At 39.3% G+C, this 23,251-nt stretch overlaps 1 protein-coding gene across 2 annotated transcripts in view; it reads right to left on the bottom strand.

The window, feature by feature from the left end:
• The window catches only part of LOC145991132 (fidgetin-like protein 1), a 74,011-nt gene that overhangs the window by 12,432 nt on the left and 38,328 nt on the right, over positions 1–23,251 (bottom strand). For both annotated transcript variants that reach the window (XM_083126910.1, XM_083126909.1), the window contains exons 10-11: positions 21,285–21,413; positions 20,240–20,431 (exon numbers count right to left, since the gene is read on the bottom strand). In XM_083126910.1, coding sequence (XP_082983036.1) covers positions 20,240–20,431; positions 21,285–21,413 — 321 coding nt within the window. The remainder of the gene's footprint in view (positions 1–20,239; positions 20,432–21,284; positions 21,414–23,251) is intronic.

Here is a 23,251-nt window from a genome sequence, read left to right as displayed (position 1 = left end):
GCCTCAATTTTCTGGGACTGCAAGGGTGTCCTTCTTGTGGACTATCTACAAAGAGGCCAAACCATCACTGGCACATACTACAGTGATCTAATCAAGAAATTACGCGATTCCATGAAGAAAAAGAGGCGTGGGATGTTGACTCGCGGTGTGCTCCTTCACCAGGACAATGCACCTGTCCACATCTCACACATTGCGAGGGCCGCTATTGCAGATGCATCGTTCGAATTGTTGCCCCACCCACCCTATTCCCCAGATTTGGCCCCCAGTGATTTCCATTTGTTCAAACATTTGAAGAGTGACATTCGTGGGCAAAAATTTTCTGATGATTCTGATGTGATAAGGGCTGTGGACTCATAGTTGGAGGACCAGTTGGAAGAATTTTTTTTGCAAGGTATCCAGGCGTTGGAGCACAGATGGGAAAAGTGCATTGGAGTTGCAGGGGAGTATGTTGAAAAATAAAAACAAAATTGAAACCCTATTGCCGCTCTTTCTATGTTAGGGTCAGAGCAACCTGATCGCCCCTCGTACATTCTCACCCGTGTGGTGGTGGTCATTTAGGGTTTACTAAAACATATTACAATGCGCTCAATCACATATATTTTCCCTATATGAAACGTTTTATACAGGACAAATGTCGCCAGTGCCTATCTTGTCAACCAAACAAGCGCCCTACGGGGTTGCCACAAGGTGAACTCCAGACCTTTCCAAGCTGTCGCCCTTTTGAACGCCTAGCTATAGATTTCGCGGGACCGTTCCCTCCCAGTGGCCCAAATAAATGTAAATATATTTTATCATGCATGGACTTTGGTACCCGATATATGATTGCTGCTCCTGTGGTCGATACCACTGCTCAAACGGCTGCTAACTTTCTCTACGAGCACATAATATTAAGATTTGGTTGTCCAAAAATTATCAATTCTGACAGGGAGGGTTCATTTAATTCCTCTGTATTTAAAGAACTTAGTGCTAAACTCGGTATTCAGTTAAAATTTGTTACTGCGTATCACCATAATACTTCCGGTTTAGAGGAACGAGGTATCGGTATTTTGCAAAGTATAATTAAGCATTTTGTAACCCCGAAACATGATGACTGGATTACCTATCTACAACCAGCTGTGTTTACGTATAATGTTACACGCGGAGACTCCAGTCGTTTTAGTCCGTTTTACCTCATGCATGGGTTCGAAGCCCGTCTGCCCTGGGAAAGTATGCTTCACGCAGATCCCTGCGAAAATAGTGCGAACACGGACAAACTTGAAAGGCTAAACAAGGCACGAGACGCGGCTCAAGAAAATTTACGTAAACGATTTGAGTCCCAAAAGAAGTATTATGACAGACGTCATCAAGCAACAAGTTACGCTCCTGGTGAATTGGTATTATTATATAACCCCACTCAGAAGGCAAAAACGGCTAAGTGCTTTTCAGGTGTTTATTTTGGGCCCGCGGTAATAGTAAGAAAGGGAAATAGCAATGCCTATTTAGTGGAATATGAAAATAAGCGCGGCAAGATTGTGTCCGATTTAGTGGCTGTACAAAGGTTAAAACGCTATCACCGCCCTTCAGGGGGTGAGGAAGAAACGAATATCGTATCTCTTCAAGAAGATGATTTCGAACCAGTAACTGCCCATACGTAGCCCAAAGCACATGTCGTAATTGTTTACTTTCTGTGTGGACCTTATTTTTATAATTTTATATTTTATTTTAATTTTATTTTTCGTTCCATTTCCCTAAAAGTATCAATACGTCAATTCGTCTTCTCGCCAAACGTATAAAACCTAATGTACGCACCATTGTTGTTTTCTTGTAGAAGTAAAACTATTTTGTTAGGCAATTGCATGTTTTATATATGAAGTTATTTATAAACATGCTCTGAAATATATGTGCATTTTTTCCATCCATGCATGAGTTATAAAAAGATTTAAACATGTTGTCAGTGAGCTCACTTAGTTAATTAAAGCAACGAAAGTGCGGCACGAGTGTTATCTAGTGTATATTTGTCTTTTCTATTGTGTATATTAAACCTACCGGTAGTATGTGAAAAGACCCGTTATTATAGTTAATAACGTAAGAAATGTTAATGTCCCCGTGACATTTAGCCTTAAATAAAGAAAGAAGTCTGTGTAAGCCGACTAAAATGAAGCAGAGAACCAAGTTCTCATTTAGACCATGTAATTTGTGCTAATAATAAGCAAGGTGTGAAGTTTCATACGTTTGACGAGATATTTTTTTTTTTATCTATTTTCAGTTAACATTATTATTCGTGGCTGACAGTTTGACTTTTATCTTCTTGACCCCTCCTTGAATAATTCCTATTTACATTGCACTAATTGCATTGTTTCTAAAAACTAACTAAAATACCCGAGAAAATTTTAAGTTAAATTTATTTTGTGTAAAAAATATGTGATTTATCAAATTTATTGATTTGATATTTATTGGCCGAAAAGTAATTCATTTATTCTCAATAATAACTAAAAATAACAGTTGTGGTAATTTAAGCAAGTTTAGGTTCAATAATTGCTACCTAATTCAACAAGATGCAGTTTTTCCTATATTTATTAATTTTAATTGCATTTATCTCTCATGTCAATTCCCTATCCTTCAAGGAAGTGGTCATAAGATCTTTCCAATACCCGTACATCATTTGTTCAGTAATTACGTTCACACTAGTTTTTATTTGTATGTTAATTCTTGCCTTCATTTGTTGTCAGCGAAGATGTAAAAAGTTAAAAGTTTTGGAAAATAATTGCCCAAGGGAAATGGAACGAGTAAATATGTCTTCAAGTGTACAATTTTTAAATATATCCCAGTCGGATAGCGACTCTTGGCACAGTGGTCCCACCCAACCCGTTACATGTCGAAATCTTGAGTCAGTTTTTACCTTTCAAGACCCCTTTTATGACCAAGCAGATACTCCAAACGTAATTATCCCACTTGAAATTTCTCCCGTCCGTCTAGATACATTTAATGTTGCATGTCAAACTCTTAATCCATTAAAGTTAGATGATGTTAACACCTCATCTCGCTCTGTTCAAACTAATCCTGTTAAAGTAAAAAGATTTGGTTGATTTAGTGTTTTAAGTCCACTTTATGCACACTAAGGCTAATCGGGACTGGACCTACAGCTTAAAGTGGAATCCGAACCACTTGTGCCTCCACCGGGTATCGAACCCGGGACCCCTTGATTACAAGGCGACGACGCTACCACTGCGCCATCTGGGAGGCCCTTAAAGTAAAAAGAGTTAAAGGAGTTACGGTGAAAACACAAAACGTAGATGTGTCTCGAACCGACGACCTCCAGCCCCACTCTGAACCAATTGTCCCTTTCATTCAAAACATGTTTTATGACGACATATAATCAAGCTGCTTTTCCACGCACTCCCCTAGCCGTTATGCAACCGAGTTCGTATTAGCCTGGGGCGCCGAGCAAGCTTCCCCCCTTCTTTTTATTTTCCTCTGGTACTGTCTCGATGAAATCCAGGTACATCAAGAACCAAAAGTTCATGAAAGGTACTCTCTTCCTCTTCCTATTTGCTCCTTGGCACCGCCTCCCTCGTTACCAGTCCTAAGTTTCTATCGTCGTGTTCCTCGCAGAGAAAGAACACGTTCCTGTTATTGGTCATCACTCACAAGGGGCTCCGCCCATCCAGAACGGCCGCTATATACCGAACAGGGTAAGCTAGTCTACACCCATTCTGCCATTTGCATTGCTCACTTCAGTCTAGAAACGAATCATGAGTCTATTTTAATGAATAGTTAGATATTTGTACCTGCCCGTTCAGGGCTGTCTCTACCATCAACTAGTACTAATAGTACATCCCTATTTAAGATCCCCGCGTTCAGAGGAACGCTACGTGGTTTGAGATGCGTGGTTTTTCATCCATTTTTACGGAAATGTGATGAAAAATTAGAGCAACGTGGTTCTTTTGGAAATGAAAAGCGTCATGCCTTGTTTTCCTAAACAGACATGAAAATTGAAAGGGTAGGCTGCGGAATTTTTTTCATTTATTTCACTCTGAAATAAATGAAAATTGAAATGCATTAATATCATGTTAGACTTGTTTCTTCGCGGAATTTTTTCCTAATGGGGGGTTAATTTTTTTTAAATAAGGTACGTCACCATTGTTAGTAATGCCTTATGTCATTTACTGAGTTGGAGGACGAGCTTGATACCACATTGGATAGGCTCATCATTCTTGCCAATAATGCTGTTGGTCCGTCTTTTGATGTGGAGGGCCTACCTTGTGCCTCATCCACCCCAATCAGAAGTCCTCCATTAACTAGAAGCCGCGCACGCGCGCAGGCTCACTTTCAAATTGATAATCGTCCCACAGTTCTTGTGGACCCACCCACCATGGCTCAACTACCTTTTGTTCATCCCTTCTTGTTCGAGAGCATTCAGTTTCAGGGTGCCTCGGGGGAGGATGTTTCTAAATTCATAGACCGTTTCGAAAGTGCGGCGATTCTGAACAATTGGGACGAGACGAAAAAACGGCAATTATTCCCGGCGTTGTTATGTGGGCCAGCCCTCCTCTGGTTTAATGCAATTTGCCAGCAACCAGGCGTCAATTTAGTCAGCTATGAGGACGTCAAGAAAAAACTTATTGAAGAATTCACAGGCTCCCTTGATCAGCTGCAGATCGAGGAGCAGATCAGATATCGGTTCCACAGGGACGATGAACCGGTATCATCTTATGTTAGGGACAAGCAGACCCTCTTGTTTAAGATGGACCCTAACATGGCTGTAAATAAGCAGCTTAAATACATAAACGCAGGTCTTCAACCGGAATTTATCAGGGAGATATATAAAAAACAATATAATTCAGTTCCGGAGCTTTTGAAAGACCTCAAGGAATATGAAAAAGCAAAGTTCCTTATGCGCCGTAGAACGGTGCAAGAGCTCTTGCATTCGGCTCAAAAGGAAACTCTTTTTCCGTCTCCTGCTGAGTTGCGCATTCCTCACCAGAACCCCGTAGTTAGCACTACGGCGGTTGCTCCGGAATCAGCACCTCGGGCTAATCAAGACATGACTAATCAGCTGCAAGCCTTGCAAGCTGAATTGGACCTTGTCAAAAGACAACAAACGTCTTTCCCAACTTCAGAACCGTCCGCTGTAGAAGCTTTGGCTAAGCAGGTTAGCAACCTAGCGTTAAAAGTCGAGGAAGTTATACAGTCAAATGATCACGAAAATTTTCAAACTGTAGGCCAAAATTATCAAAGGGGTAATTTTAATCACAATCGTGGTTCAAACAACAGACGAGGCTTTCAGGGCAGGGGAAGTAGAGGCTACCGTTCAAACAACGGCCGGTGTCAGAATCGTTCCAATTTTCAGCGTGGCCGGGGGCGAGGTTCGCCAGCCCCCCCGCGGTCGTCCCGATCAAGGTGACCGGCGTGGCCCACAACTTTGTTATAAATGTGGTTTTCCTAATCACCACCAAGAATTTTGTCTTCAAAATCCAGAAGATTTAAATGCCAATTAACCACAAGTAATGGAGACATACCTGCGGGCAGTAAAAAGATTTTAGTCTCTACTTTCCCGTCTGAAGATCTCATTTATGTACATGCCAATGTAAATGGGGAACGTCAAAGGTTTATTGTCGATTGTGGGAGCCAAATAAGTGTAACAAGTGATAAGGGTATTCCTGCCCATGCTAGGAGGTTTAAAATCAACACTCTAGTTAAGGGTGTCACGAATAATTGTTTAACAATTAAAGAAATTGTACTTTTAGATTTTTCTCTAAATGGCTTTACATTTAGGCACCCCTTCAGGGTGATACAAGATTTTGGTCATAATACCATCCTTGGTAATGATTTTCTCAAAGCCCAAAATGCAACTTTAGATTTTGAAAGCAATAAATTGGCTTTGAGCAGATTTGGCACTCCCCCACGCAACCGCATTCGGTTTGATTCGAAGAAAGCTTTTGATGTTTCCGTTAAATTGGCAGGTTTGCTGGTACATACTGTTGAACCTGAATATGTGGCTTCTAAACGAATTGTTGTGAAACCAAGATCACATTTGTGCATCCCTTTAAAATTAGTCAATACAGCAAATCAAAATTTAACTTTACTTGAGCCGGATGCAAATTTTCAGGCTAAATCTGGCATAATGGTACCAAGGTCGATACTCAACCCTGCCACACAACTTGTTTGGGTATCCAACCCTTTGAATTATAGAATTGTAATTCGCAAAGGTACTCGAATCGGTGGCGCAGAATCTTGTGAGTTGGCAACGGTGGATCAGGAAAATAGTTCTGTAACAGTTAATTTAACAAAGGAAGAATCAGAAAACGACGATATCCCACAAGTGGATATATCCAAATTTGACATTAATCCTCAATTGGAGGAACATGAGAAAAATCAACTTTTAGAGCTTTTGTTAAAATACAAAAATGTTTTCAGTTGGTCCGAAAATGACATGGGCCTTGCCACCAATTACAAACACAGGATAAAGCTTTCTGATCTTACTCCGTTCCATAAGCAGCAATATCCGATCCCGGTACATTTGCGAACAGAGATAAAGAAACAAATTGAGACTGAAAAAACAGGGAATAATCCGGGATAGTACAAGTCCTTATAACTCACCAGTTATTCTTGTGAAAAAGCGTGATGGAAGTTACCGTTTTATTCAAGACGGTCGCTTTTTGAATAAACGCTCTGTGTTCGATGCGATGGCCATGCCTTCCATTCAGTCTATCTTGCACGATATGGGGGGAAAGCAGTACTATTCTAGTGCCGATTTACGTTCAGGATTTTTTCAAATACCACTCACAGAAGACAGTAAACAGTACACAGCCTTCTCTATTCCCAACCTAGGTCATTTTGAATTTAATGTTTTAAGTCAAGGTCATATTACCTCGCCAGCAGCGATGAATCGAACACTTCAATTGGCTTGTAGCGGCATGCAAAGTGATAACTTCGCCTTCTATATGGATGATTTATTTACCTGGGTCCATACCTTTAATGAAATGTTGACAACACTGGAAAAATTGTTTCAGTGTCTACAAAATGCTGGCTTGAAAATTTCTCCACACAAATGTAAATTTGGTTATTTTGAGATACTCGCCCTTGGACATTTGGTGGGTCGTTATGGCCTACGCTTGAGTGACCGTATTATTTCTTCCATTAAGACTTACCGCACCCCGTCCACCACAAAACAGGTTAAACGATTTTTAGGTTTATGTTCATATGTCCGTAGATACGTCCCATCCTTTTCAGAGAAGGCCCAACCTCTCCAGTCCCTTTTGGGCAAAGGCAAAAAATTTGTATGGGGGAGGACCAAGAAACAGCTTTTACAAACTTAAAACACGCTTTAATAACTGCCCCAGTTTTGCTACCCTATGACCCTTCTAAAGAAACACGCGTCTACTGTGATGCAAGTCTGAAAGGCCTTGGTGCTATTTTAACACAGCCAAATGCAAATAATGATTTCCTTCCTGTAGCATATGCAAGTCGAACACTCAAAAAAGGGGAAGAAAAATTGTCCCATCATGGAACTAGAACTATCAGCAGTTCTGTATGCCCTCAAAACCTTTAGGTTTTATTTAATTGGGAAACATTTCGAAATTGTAACAGACAATAAAGCAGTCAGTTATTTGCGTACCACCCGTAATTTGAGTTCGAAGCTCTCGCGGTGGAGTGCAGAGCTTGATTCATACGATTTCACGGTCGTTCATTGTAAATCTACACAAAATATTTCCGATGCTATTAGCAGGGAATCAACCAACCCCCCGGACGACGAATCGCCAGAATTGGGCGAACCTCGTATATTTCTCCTCCAGGATGAATCAATAGATGTGGGAAAACACCAGCGCGACGACTCATTTTTTTCAGAAATCATAAAAGTTTTGGAGGGGGCAGATGACGCCCAATCCCCCTTCGAAAGACAGGCTTTTTATTATGTGCTGGAAAATGGTCTTTTATACAGGAACCATAAGATGGGTGGGGGAAGTAAGAAATTACTTTGTATACCTAAGTCCTTACGTCATACTGTAGTTGAACAATTACATTCTCACCCGTGTGGTAGTGGTCATTTAGGGTTTACTAAAACATATTACAATGCGCTCAATCGCATATATTTTCCCTATATGAAACGTTTTATACAGGACAAATGGTGGCCCAAATAAATGTAAATATATTTTATCATGCATGGACTTTGGTACCCGATATATGATTGCTGCTCCTGTGGTCGATACCACTGCTCAAACGGCTGCTAACTTTCTCTACGAGCACATAATATTAAGATTTGGTTGTCCAAAAATTATCAATTCTGACAGGGGGGGTTCATTTAATTCCTCTGTATTTAAAGAACTTAGTGCTAAACTCGGTATTCAATTAAAATTTGTTACTGCGTATCACCATAATACTTCCGGTTTAGAGGAACGAGGTATCGGTATTTTGCAAAGTATAATTAAGCATTTTGTAACCCCGAAACATGATGACTGGATTACCTATCTACAACCAGCTGTGTTTACGTATAATGTTACACGCGGAGACTCCAGTCGTTTTAGTCCGTTTTACCTCATGCATGGGTTCGAAGCCCGTCTGCCCTGGGAAAGTATGCTTCACGCAGATCCCTGCGAAAATAGTGCGAACACGGACAAACTTGAAAGGCTAAACAAGGCACGAGACGCGGCTCAAGAAAATTTACGTAAACGATTTGAGTCCCAAAAGAAGTATTATGACAGACGTCATCAAGCAACAAGTTACGCTCCTGGTGAATTGGTATTATTATATAACCCCACTCAGAAGGCAAAAACGGCTAAGTGCTTTTCAGGTGTTTATTTTGGGCCCGCGGTAATAGTAAGAAAGGAAAATAGCAATGCCTATTTAGTGGAATATGAAAATAAGCGCGGCAAGATTGTGTCCGATTTAGTGGCTGTACAAAGGTTAAAACGCTATCACCGCCCTTCAGGGGGTGAGGAAGAAACGAATATCGTATCTCTTCAAGAAGAAGATTTCGAACCAGTAACCGCCCATACGTAGCCCAAAGCACATGTTGTAATTGTTTACTTTCTGTGTGGACCTTATTTTTATAATTTTATATTTTATTTTAATTTTATTTTTCGTTCCATTTCCCTAAAAGTATCAATACGTCAATTCGTCTTCTCGCCAAACGTATAAAACCTAATGTACGCACCATTGTTGTTTTCTCGTAGAAGTAAAACTATTTTGTTAGACAATTGCATGTTTTATATATGAAGTTATTTATAAACACGCTCTGAAATATATGTGCATTTTTTCCATCCATGCATGAGTTATAAAAAGATTTAAACATGTTGTCAGTGAGCTCACTTAGTTAATTAAAGCAACGAAAGTGCGGCACGAGTGTTATCTAGTGTATATTTGTCTTTTCTATTGTGTATATTAAACCTACCGGTAGTATGTGAAAAGACCCGTTATTATAGTTAATAACGTAAGAAATGTTAATGTCCCCGTGACATTTAGCCTTAAATAAAGAAAGAAGTCTGTGTAAGCCGACTAAAATGAAGCAGAGAACCAAGTTCTCATTTAGACCATGTAATTTGTGCTAATAATAAGCAAGGTGTGAAGTTTCATACGTTTGACGAGATATTTTTTTTTTTATCTATTTTCAGTTAACATTATTATTCCTGGCTGACAGTTTGACTTTTATCTTCTTGACCCCTCCTTGAATAATTCCTATTTACATTGCACTAATTGCATTGTTTCTAAAAACTAACTAAAATACCCGAGAAAATTTTAAGTTAAATTTATTTTGTGTAAAAAATATGTGATTTATCAAATTTATTGATTTGATATTTATTGGCCGAAAAGTAATTCATTTATTCTCAATAATAACTAAAAATAACAGTTGTGGTAATTTAAGCAAGTTTTGGTTCAATAATTGCTACCTAATTCAACAAGATGCAGTTTTTCCTATATTTATTAATTTTAATTGCATTTATCTCTCATGTCAATTCCCTATCCTTCAAGGAAGTGGTCATAAGATCTTTCCAATACCCGTACATCATTTGTTCAGTAATTACGTTCACACTAGTTTTTATTTGTATGTTAATTCTTGCCTTCATTTGTTGTCAGCGAAGATGTAAAAAGTTAAAAGTTTTGGAAAATAATTGCCCAAGGGAAATGGAACAAGTAAATATGTCTTCAAGTGTACAATTTTTAAATATATCCCAGTCGGATAGCGACTCTTGGCACAGTGGTCCCACCCAACCCGTTACATGTCGAAATCTTGAGTCAGTTTTTACCTTTCAAGACCCCTTTTATGACCAAGCAGATACTCCAAACGTAATTATCCCACTTGAAATTCCTCCCGTCCGTCTAGATACATTTAATGTTGCATGTCAAACTCTTAATCCATTAAAGTTAGATGATGTTAACACCTCATCTCGCTCTGTTCAAACTAATCCTGTTAAAGTAAAAAGATTTGGTTGATTTAGTGTTTTAAGTCCACTTTATGCACACTAAGGCTAATCGGGACTGGACCTACAGCTTAAAGTGGAATCCGAACCACTTGTGCCTCCACCGGGTATCGAACCCGGGACTCCTTGATTACAAGGCGACGACGCTACCACTGCGCCATCTGGGAGGCCCTTAAAGTAAAAAGAGTTAAAGGAGTTACGGTGAAAACACAAAACGTAGATGTGTCTCGAACCGACGACCCCCAGCCCCACTCTGAACCAATTGTCCCTTTCATTCAAAACATGTTTTATGACGACATATAATCAAGCTGCTTTTCCACGCACTCCCCTAGCCGTTATGCAACCGAGTTCGTACTAGCCTGGGGCGCCGAGCAAGCTTCCCCCCTTCTTTTTATTTCCCTCTGGTTCTGTCTCGATGAAATCCAGGTACATCAAGAACCAAAAGTTCATGAAAGGTACTCTCTTCCTCTTCCTCCTTGGCACCGCCTCCCTCGTTACCAGTCCTAAGTTTCTATCGTCATGTTCCTCGCAGAGAAAGAACACGTTCGTGTTATTGGTCATCACTCACGAGGGGCTCCGCCCATCCAGAACGGCCGCTATATACTTTTCCCCTTTCCCCTTCCCCCCCCCCCCCCCGACTCAGATCACACATCCAGCAGAGATGAACGATGTCTTTAGCTAGACTCCTCGAGTTCCTGCTTTATGCTGAATTGCATTTCCCTCGCAGTTATCTTTCGTCGAGGCCACTTCGGTGTGCAGTTTCTACTCCACATTCGAGTTAGCGGAAGAAACATATCTTATTTCAGTCTCGGAGAGAGAGAATTTGATGACACCTTTCTTTGTTGTGGATGTACTTTACACTCAGCTGGCTTCGGCAATGAAATTCCTAGTCTCCAAACGAGGTGTGAATAATAGCCTCTTCAAGGGCGCTTATTTATGAGACGTTTTCTCGTTCCTTCAGAATTTTTCAAAAGTTTCCCGAATGAAATTTAATTACTTCTTACAGATTAATTTCATGTTAATCTTCGTAAAGTAGGTAATAGCGAGTAATTGTGCTTATATCTTAATTTCCCACACGTCATAGACTTTAGTTGAAGCAATATCATACGAAGGGAACATGATAGCCAAGAAATGTTTTCTAAATCAATAACCCAGATTAGTTTCAGTTTTGAATTTACATTTTACCTAAGAGAGAGAAATGCGCCCCCCCCTTTTTTTGCCGACGGTTGCAGACCGGTCAAGGCAACCTCCTAGGGTCACACCCGGCATGTTTATGGTTTGCTTTGAGCAATTTTAATTTGATTTTTTTGTTAGTATTCTATACCGGTTTTTTTTTTTTCATTTTTTCAGTTTATTTAGATCAATTTGTTCACGTCACAAACATTTTTTCTCTCTCCCTTTCAGATACCAAGCATGGCTGACATCGCGCAATTTTATTGGAGGTGTCTTTTTCTATTCCTGACAACCCTTCCCACCTTTCAATATACAGTTGCAAATGAAAATGAGGATATTTTTGTAAGTGGGTTGGGCTTATTTTACGAACAACAAGGTCTTATGGTTCACAGTTCCGATTACATATATACAACCGCCAATATTCATATTGATATTAACATTCGGACTGATAACCACTCAGGCTGTGTTAAGTGGTCAGCTATTCAAAATGATACCCATGATCGTATTCAGCAATACTTACGCGAAATTTCACTTTACCTCCCTTGTCGTTTTAAAACCAGCGATAGCCGGCCGAATTGCCATGGGGTGTGGAAAAATGTATCTGGGAGCACTCGACGGAAAAGATCGATTTTCTTTAATTTAATGAATTTATTTTCGGCAGGCCTTTCAATTTATAACTCCTTTTCAATTCATCACCTTAGCTCTTCTGTTCAAGCTCTAAAACATAATCAAGATCAGATTCAGGCAGAATTACAGGAAATGAAGAAAGACTAAATCCAGACTTTCCGAGTTGTTAATAACATTTTGGTAATCTTCAAACGTTCTCTTATTGCTCTTAAAGCGGATTTAGTTTCGAAATTTTGTGACATCTATACGGAAGAAAGGCACCTAATGGCACTTTTGCACGCTTCAAAATTATTTACCCGTATTGATTTTATGGTAACCGATCTATCGATGAATAAACTGTCTTATCATATGATTTCTCCCGATTGGCTCCGTGTTTTTCTCAGTCTTCATTCTGACTTTAAGGACACCCTGTATATGACGGATCTTGGTCTCTTTTACGCTTTAACCAATGTCTACCTTGTCAATTATGACTTATCCACTCATTCTTTTCATATTTTGTTAGAAACTCCCAATTTACTTCGTAATGCTATTTCTCCCGTTTATCAGACTATAAATGTTGGCACTTTTGTTGATAATAAATGGTTCCGGGTTAAGGTTCCCCAATTATCATATAAAATGGAACATAATGGTCAAACCCAAATCGTGGAAATTCTTGATAGTCATCGTAAATTTAATTCCTTTATTTACGTTTGTATTCATACGGAACTTTCAATTCACGATAATATAAAATGTTTAACAAATATTCTATTTTATAATTCCACTATTTCCTGCTCCACAGAAATAAAATCCAACGTCGGGGGCCACCTCACGAAAGTTCGCACTCGAACAGGAGTGATAGTTTCCGGCACAGGCAAATTCCTCCAATCACAAACTTTAAACGGCAATTTAAATACACACAAAACAATAACAGTGTCTGAAGGAACATCCTTTTTCTGTAATTATAAGAATTTTGATCAATTGATTTTTGATGATGAAATCATCCACACTCGTAGAGTTTTAGATACAGAAATAGCTATTCGAGCAATTTCTCCACTTTTTAATACCTCTGTAAATTTTTCAAATGTAATTCTTCCTGATTGGACTGACTTTCGACTGGCCATGGAGAAATTAAATCAGTCAATCGCGAACGAACCCAAATTTCATGAAATATTTTTGTCCCATTTTCCCGTTACTATTATCCTATTACTAATTTGGAACTTCATTTTAACTGTTTATTTATGCTATACGTCAGGCGTATGCAAGCGCAAACCAACCTTGACTAGTGAGCGTTAACAGTGCGTCACTATGTCGCCTTGATTTATTCATCCATTTTATTATGTACCTTTCGTAATTAATGATCTTAACGTCATTGGAGCCATGTCATTTACTCTTTTATTATATCTTAGTGATCCCGAATTTACTTGTGGCTAGGTCCGTTTTAACGGTTGTGACGTTACCAAATTTTGGGTTAATTATTTTTTTTTCTCGTCAGTTCCTCATTTTTACAATGCTTTGACACTTCTGACATGATATTAATGGATTTCGTCGGGTTCACTTTCTGATACCAGGGGATATATTTTATACCATCTACATATTACTTTTATATATTTATCAATATTTAATCCTACATATTTTCGTTTATTTTATAGTGCCATGTCATAACTTTAGTTTTATATTGCACATTATTTTATATTTTGGGAGAAGCCAGGGGCTATATATAATTTAGTCAATATATACATATATTATTTTGATGAAGTCAGATTTTCATTTTAATGGTGTTCCAGTGTTAAGGCGTCAAATGACATTTTCCGCCTTTTATTTTCTTTTAGTTTACTTATTTTTACTCATGATTTTCACTTGCCTATAAAAGACGATTACTTTACACATTTTTTATATATTTTCAATATTGAATGACTGAGAGCAATGCAGTTTTTCCCATGTCCAACCTGTTTCCTCCCCTGTTCGGGAATTCCACGAGTTCAAGGAATTTCGAAAGTCACCCAGCGATTTTTTTGAGGCCGGAAGAAGAACGCATTCCTGAAGGCTTTGGAGCTCACCAGCCTCCTTTGGGTTTCAGTGGTGTATGTCACGTAGCAGCACCGAAAACCCTATTCCAAGTGACATCCCAGGATCAGAACAGCGTCAGAAACATCAGAAGAAATGTCATCTTACAGAGCAACCCCCCCCCCCCCCCTGACTCTAACCCCCTTAAGAAGAAGCATGAACATCTTTCATGTACATCGTCCCCTTTTGCTCTGTAAGGCCAGGCAGTGTATTTCACCACATATTGGAACTTTCCGGGTAAAGTCAACGACCCAAATGTGTAGAGACCCAGCCCTGTGGATCAGCAACCTGCCAGGCCACCTGTGAACAGTTTCATCCTACCAGTGGCCATATTTACTGTTCCCATTCTTGGAGTGATTGCAGCACGGTACACCTTCCGTTTTTGCATGCAACCAGCGTACGAAATGTGTCGAAATTCGATGTGTGCCGGAAATATGCAATGGCGTCTGCTGTGAACTTTCGGGGGCCTATCCTAACATTCCCCCCCCCCCCCCCAGTGTCCGCCATTGAACAATGCATATTTTGGGGCGTGGAAACGCTACTTGGAGTGGCTTTCCATGGACTACCCTGTGTTCGCCCGCCCCACGGCCAACGTCTTTTCATCTGACCTTTGCTGAACAGTATTCCGGAACTTTCCACACCGGGATTCGAATCCGGTCCCCCAGTGAAATTGTGATCGGTCAAGGACCGTGTATGTCCCGGAACAGTGCTTCGTACCCCAGGACTCCGGGGTTTGAGTGTATTTGGATTGCCCTGCCTTTTGATTTCTCAGGTCATAGTGTGCTACGAACGTCAGTGAAAACATCATCTTCAAATATTTTTTTTTAATCTTCGTGTGGTTGTGCGCAGTCCAGTGGAGCTTGGTGTTTACCATGGTCTTTTTGCTCTCGCCTCGAACTGTCATCCTGATGAGGCGGAAGATTGCGAGCATGCGGCCTTAAGGTTTCTCACGGATTAAGTTCGGTGCTTAGATAGCACTTGTTCTAAAGACATTCGCATGTATCGCGTTACGATGCTGTGTGTTGAACTTTCCGCTGACTCCACGGACCTCCGAACAACACTTTATATCGCATGTTGACCAACCGTCAGCATTGTTGATTACGAAAGACTCTTCCAGCGTGTGGCTAATGAAAACAAAAGACTTTCTTTCAGCATTCAAGCTTGAGCTTAATTCTGTTCCATTTACTTTTCGGTGAAGGGTCTCAGACATTTTTTTTTATTATTATTTTATTTTATGTAACCTTTTTTGTTCATGTAATAAACAAAACCTTTTAAATTTTGGTGAATGGCAGAAGGTTCAATTTAAACTTTTCATTATTACAATTTCAATTTTGGAAATTGTTTCGCAAGAGGGGGTGTCGTACCATGCCCTGTTCGATTAAGAAATATTGACCCTGGCAGACCTTGTCAGCTCCTGCTCAGAAATGTGTAGAATAAGCTTTCTACAGGAAATGGTAAGAACACTGGCCTTTGGCAAGAGGTGACGAGAGGCCAAGCGAGGGTTTAAATAGGTGCGCATGAGAGCGACACGAGGTCTTTTAATCTGGAATCATCTGAGAAGCAGGAGCTACTGGTCTTATTTCTAAACCGAACAGGGTAAGCTAGTCTACACCCATTCTGCCATTTGCATTGCTCACTTCAGTCTAGAAACGAATCATGAGTCTATTTTAATGAATAGTTAGATATTTGTACCTGCCCGTTCAGGGCTGTCTCTACCATCAACTAGTACTAATAGTACATCCCTATTTAAGATCCCCGCGTTCAGAGGAACGCTACGATATGAAATGCAACATGACTGTGGTATTTAAATTTTGTAATTTTTAAGAAACTCTAAAAAATGTTTTTTTGGAAAATCTCAAAAACACCATTTTAATTTTTTTTGAAAAGAATATATGTTTTGAAGACATCAATTGACTATTTGTATGCAAACTTTCATAATGGGAGGGCAATGGGTTCCTATGGAAATTATTATTTTTGTATTGTAATGTGTACGAAATTTGCTAAATTTGTTGACTTCCATGTTAAAACCACAACTATATGCTGAGTTGTTGTTGATGTTGAAGTCTTCATATTAGTCTGTTTTATAATTTTTGGATTACAAATAACATGAAAATACATAAAATTCATCACTTTTAATATCAGGCATTAATATCAGGCAAGCAAATTGAAAAATGTACGAGGGAAAGTCATTAAATAACAGGAATTTTATTCACAACGAAATTTGTGTTTCGGCACTTAAAAAAGGTTCTTTGGTAACACAACATGGCCACTACACTGTTGACTTGCACCATAGAAGACCAACAAAGTGTTATTCATTTTTTTGTGGTTAGAGGGAGTGAAACTTTCTGAAATCTACAGCAGAATGAGGTTCAGTATGGAGACAATTGTTTAAGTCAGGGGAAGGCATACTAAATTAACAGATTCGCTGGTCGATCTACTGTTTCACTGCCACAGTTGCCATGCAAACTGGCCTCCCACTCCGATGTTTATCACTGACATTTCGTCTTTAAATCTTTCCACTCACTCTTACACTCTCCCCTGACTTAAACAATTGTCCCCATACTGAACCTTCATTCTGCTGTAGATTTCAGGTTTCACTCCCTCTAACCAAAAAAAAACAAATAACACTTCGTTGCTCTTCTACGGTGCGAGTCAACAGTGTAGCAGCCATGTTGTATACCCCAAGTCCTGAACGTATCACCAGTTCGGCATCTTTGACATAACCGCAGAGGAAGCCGACCGGACCCGTATCTGGTTTCGAGCCACCACCTGTTTTTCGGCAAAGCGCTGTTGTCACTTTTGCCTGCAGTGTTTAGACATCCATTCATTCACTGTAACGATTTACTCCCAAGGTCTTTATATTATATATAAAAAAATAGCAAAACACAATAACACAACCTAGCAAAGATAGAGAACCGCAACCTCGCGTTTAGAAATCTCTAAAGAAACTGAATTAGCAACATCTCATTTAGTCCACGTGGACTTGATGAGAGCTGTCATTTCTTGGAGGGACGCTATTGGTGGGAAAGGTTTCAGGGGACGATTTATTGCACTGCACGTGGACCTGACATGTGGTTGTTAGGGGGAAAACTGATCTTTCGGAACTTTCTTTGAAGTAAAGTGAGGTTTCTTTGGGGACGAGCACTATACGTGCTACTGCGCAGGCGCATACTGGTCGATCGTCACGACACCTTTATGGCATTTTGCCAAAGAACATTTTTGAGTGCTGAAACACAAATTTTCGTTGTGCATAAATCTCCATGAAGTTTAGAATAACATTCCTGTTATTTAATGACTTCCCCTCGTACATTTCTCAATTTGCTTACCTGATATTAAAAGTGATGAATTTTATGTATTTTCATGTTATTTGTAGTCCAAAAGTTATAAAATAGACTATTATGAAGACTTCAATATCAACAACTCAGCACATAATTGTGGTTTTAACATGGAAGTCAACAAATTTAGCAAATTTCGCCCACATTACAATACAAAAAATTAATTTCCATAGGAACCCATTGCTGTCCCATTATGAAGTTTGCAGACAAATAATCAATTGATGTCTTCAAAACATATATTATTTTAAAAAAAAATTAAAATGGGGTATTTGAGATTTAAAAAAAAAACACATTTTTTTAGAGTTTCTTAAAAATTACAAAATTCAAATTTCACAGTCATGTTGCATTTCAAATTAAAGCTCATCAAAAGCAGAAGAGAATAACACTAATTTGAGCTGTCTAGGTCAAATAGTTTCTGATCTACAACTGTGTAAAGATTTTTTTAAATGTCATCAAATTTTGCGATTTTTGCTTTTTTGAAAGTCAATAACTCAACTAAGAGCCGAAAAAACCTGAAATTTGGCAGTTTTCGTCAACTTTACTGGTACTGTCACTGTACCAAAAAATATCTATTTCTGAGATGTCAAGGTTCAGACCCCGGTTGATTTGACATGGAATGATCCATGTACATAATATTAAAAACTTAAGGCAAGCAATTTATAGTAGGGGAATCTACTGCACAACCATCTGATTGTGCTAATCAGACAGGATAAGATAGGAACATGCTGTTCATAACAGCGTCTGTAAGTTTATATATGAGGCACGTCCAGAAAGTAAGTTCCGATATCATTGAAAATCTGCACTAGTTCGAGCATGATGCGCACATACAGATAGGAAGAGGTGGTATGTGTGTGTAATGTAGTGTAGTTACATTGCTGTGAAGGGAGTTGATTTAAGAAGAGTGTTATACCATGGCCAAGCTATCTTCTGGCTGTATTCACAGCGCAGAATTGTTATTTTGGCAAAATCCTGTTTCCCTACTGGCCGCTGCAGGGAGGGATTCTAAGGTTGCCGATTGTTGCTCAAAATGGAGGTGGGGCATTTTGACTGCAAGTTTCTTCGTAGGTAGAAGTGACAACAGCGGGTCACTGCCATAAAGATGGGTCCCATGGAAGGAGTTAGCTTGGTTGATTGATTGATTTGCTTTATTTTACTTCACTTTTTGTGCCACTTTTGGCTAATTTGCGAAGATGGGGATGAGTGATGACATGATGAATGTACACTCACAAACAACCATGCCCAGGCTGGGATTCGAACCCGGGACCCCTGGTGTTGTAGGGCATGTGCTCACCAATCCGCTACGGGGGAATCGGCAGGAGTTAGCTTGGCTCAACTCTATGAGAAAGATGGCAGTTCTCATATACCAACTGAATGCTGTAATCAGATTTTTGCATGCTCAGAAGCGGATGCTGGCAGAGATCCACCAGAACTTGAGAGGTGTAAGGACTAGATGCCATAAGTGACAGTATGGTCAGATGATGGTGCAGATAATTCATGAAAGGCAGATCCATCATGCATGACCCCACACACCTGGGCTCTTGAATCGCTTCAAGTGGGAGCCCCGACCTCACACGCTATGACTTTCATCTTTTCCTTCAGCTGAAGCAGTTTCTGGCAGGACAAAAGTTTTGACAGTAACGCTGCTGTACAGACGGTTCCGCTTTTTCGAGGCAGACACATGACATGGACATACAAAATTTAGTGCAACACAACAACAAATACGTGAAGAACGGTGATGAATATGTCAAAAAGTAAGTTATGGGTAACTGTAATTAATACAATAAAATGTCATTTATTACCGAAGTTTGTATTTTAATTTATGACTAATTGGAATGTACTTCCTGGACCATTTTCGTATAAAGCTTTAGCCTGTTTAATAACAGCAGACGAAAAGTGAAAATTCAGTAGAGCTGACAGAGGAACATTGATTACTGACAAAAGTGATATGTTTTTAGGATTGAGAGCCTGAAAGTTTGTCCGATGAAATGTCATACTACGTCAGACAAAAAAAATTGGATGTGTAAGAGTGCCATGCATGCATTTTTATGCTGTATGAGGCATTTTGTTGCAATTCGACATTAGTCCGATTTAAGTAAGTCTCAATTTTTTTCCTGGCGACGAATGGTGGAAAAGATTCCAAGCTTTCGAGAGCTAACGTCACTCTCATCTTCAGGAACCTCTTCAAAACTCACCTGGTTGATAGCCTGAGAGAATCTTTTCATTAGTCAGATTTATCCGACAAAAATTACAATGCAGCCTAAATATTTAGGCTCCATTTTAAGTGCAGTGCTTATTACGACTTTTTCAAAATGAAATGCCTGGCAGGTTCATTGCATCACATAGCATCTACAGTTCAACAAAGAAACATTTGTCAGTCAAGACAAAATTTCCTGACTTCTCAAATTCCCTGACTTTTCCAGGTCTGTCACCACCCTGATAGCAAAATGGTATAAAATTTTCCTCAATTTTACATTTTCCCTGTGGTTTAAGTTTTTTCAGCTTGCATGCACCACAAAAAGCATAAAATCGAGGTTCCACTGTATACTTCACCAAACAGGGAAATTTTCTGTTATGTTGTTGATGTAGCAAAATTGGTGCTCTAAATGGAAAACTGTAGCATTCAAAAGCATGATACAGATTTATGCAGATATATCTTTTGCTTACCTGTTCTGGAGTGATGTTGTGAATTTCCCGGACATCTATGGAGCGAATGGGCCCTAGGGCTGCTTCTTGGCACAAATTCTTCATGTCTGCTCCTGAGTAGCCATTGGTCAGTGTGCAGATGTCTTCCACATCCTGCTTTGCGAGGCAGTTTCTTTCTCCAGACATCAATCTCTCAATTATCTGCTTGCGAGCCTACAAAAAGCAAGTAAGAGCAAATATTATAATGGGCACCCCTGAAATGTGTGATTTTGGAAAATAGAAAACCAGGAAAGATGGGAAAGAAGTTGTTTTGTATACACCAGCAAAGAATAAAAGCCTAAATTTCACCAGTACACATGCCATGTAAATAGAAAAGAACCACAGTACAGGGTGATTTACAAGTATGGAGACACCAATTTAAAACAAATATGGATAGTGAAACATACCATTTTGGATTCAACTTCAGTTTTGTGAGAATGTGACACATGAAAATTGACTGGAATATCAAGGGGAACATGATATGCTTCATTTCATGCAGCTTAATTCTTAAGGTAGTGTAAGGTGAACACACGTGTAAGTCTTACCCTATCCACACCCTTCCCTGTATCATGTATTGGTATATTTAATTCATGTTTGTTTGAAATTAAATGTTTTCAGACTTATGGATCATCCTGTATATTTAAAAAATCAATGCTAGACATTTTTATTATGTTGGAAGCCCAAGAAATACAAACAATGTTCCAAGATGTTACATTCAATCTTCATGATCCCAATAAAGAAAATGTTGTCTTACATTTTCCTGCATTTTGAAGGTTTTTCTCTTTGAATCCATGGGAAAAGATAATGAGAAAGAATCAAATCTAAATAAATGATAGCTCCATTCTTTTTCTAATGTTACTTTAACGGTGGGATTCTCTGTGAAAAAAACAAATACAGTTGATAACAGAAATTAACCATTAAAATTGATACAGAAAATGCCAGCTATCCTGATACTTCTCACTTAGGAAAGTCCTAGCTCACCACGGAGAAATATTACCTTTGTGGAATTAAAATCACATTAAATTACCTGATGTTCTGGCAGTGGAATGTACAAGCGCTTGACTAGACGACGCCTCGCAGCCTCATCCAGTTCCTGTGGCCGATTTGTGGCTCCAACCACGAGAATCCTTTCTTCGTCTGCAGTGGCAGCCCCATCCTGAAATGAAGGAGATACTTTGTATTTACAAGGTACTTAACATGATTTTATTGATATAATACCTCAGTGTTACCTTTATGTTACTAACGTAAGATACTTTTGCCATTCTTATGATTGTATACACAAAAAAACATGTACCAAATTTTGTTTCAGTTTAAGTCAACTTTATGCACAGATAGGCTAATCGGTTTGATTGATTGATTTGCTTTATATTACTTTGCTTTTTGTGCCACTTTTGGCTAATTTGCAAAGATGGGGATGAGTAATGATATGATGAAATTGATGGATGGACACTCACAATCATCCATGCCCAGGCCAGGATCAGAACCTGGGACCCCTGGCATCATAGCGTGATGTGCTAACCACTTCGCCACGGGGGTCGGCAATAGGCTAGTTGGGACTAGCAGATGATAACAACCTATCTAGTGGTATTCTACAAACCAAAATCAACAGAAACATGCCAAGCAACAGTGCAGCAAGTTGTAAAGAGGATAGTGGCATTAGCCACTAAAATTAATAGAAGAACAATAACGAAAAACAGTTTTATGGAGAAGTGAGGACACATGTCTCTCATTTCTCCAAATATGAATACATATACAGTCAACTCTCGATACAACGACCTTTCACAGTTCCCGGGAAAAGGGTCGTTGTTTCGAAGGGGTCGTTATTGGAATTTGCACCAATTTTCAGCTTAAACGGTGCTCAAACGGACAAAAAGATGCCTAGGAGATGGTAACACCATGTATCCTGGTAGTTATATAACCTGTTATGCACATGACGCATGTTGTGAGAAGGAAAACAGAATATGAAAACGTTTTCATAAAAAAGGATTTAAAATAATGTTACTTTCTTTCAATTGTGCACCGTCGTTGCTCTCCCAGGAAATTCTTACAATTCTAGTTCATGAGAAACCCGTTTGCACTGAGACCTATGGAAAGGAAAACAATATCTCGCTTATTGCAAGCGAAACTCGAAGAATCTTGACACCAGTCAGACTGGCGCCAGCAAAAGTCGGGAGATATCTGGCAGAATGAAGGTTGGATTTTATACAGGTCTACTGGAGCATTGTCTGTTACAAGATTAACTGGTAAGATTAGATCTCTCGGGAGAAACAACACAACCTTTCTAGGCACAAAAAAAAGGCAGGGCTGTAAATTTCGTTCTGGTTCGGCAGTGTAAAATACATCGTAAAAAAAAAGGTCACGTTTTCTTTGCTTCAACCAACTTCATTCACCCCCCTCCCCCATTCAAGGGAGCAGTCCAAACTCCTTCCTTGACTTGCATTGTAATGCAGCGTGAAAAAGGAAACTCGCAACTTGCGATCTGTTTTCACCCAGTGCGTATTCTAGGACACGTCATTAAACAGCGTCGCAGTCGATAATCATTCGGGTTTGGAATTGAATTTCACTTTAAACTATATTTAGTCCCCGATTAGCCCATCAGCATAAAATGAACTTAAAACAAGCTTTATGAAATTGCGCATTTTCACATATCAAAATGGTAGATCGTTATTTACTCTCACGTTAATCGACGATTTAATGTTGGATTTAGGACTATTCTCGATGTCAAACACCCATTCCCCTTGAACAATGTGGTCTCAGCGAACATTCCTACATTTTTTTTCCCGAATGGTTCTGAAGAAAAGGCTGATGCGAATTAAATTTACAGTTTTGCTTATCAGAACAGAAGGCGCAGAACATGAAGTTGTTTTAACTCTTGTTTTCCTTTCTGGAGATCGAATTTCGTTATCGTCAAATGAAAACAGCTTTGCGAGATTCAAAACAATAACTTTTCCCTTCGGGCTGGATGAGTCATTGTTGTTATCAGCAAGCAAAAGC

The sequence above is a fragment of the Lepisma saccharinum genome, chromosome 8 (assembly GCF_977018435.1).
Source record: "Lepisma saccharinum chromosome 8, izLepSacc3.1, whole genome shotgun sequence".
NCBI lineage: Eukaryota > Metazoa > Arthropoda > Insecta > Zygentoma > Lepismatidae > Lepisma > Lepisma saccharinum.
The sequence above is the reverse complement of the archived record's forward strand: the minus strand, read 5'-3'. Positions and strand labels throughout refer to the sequence as shown.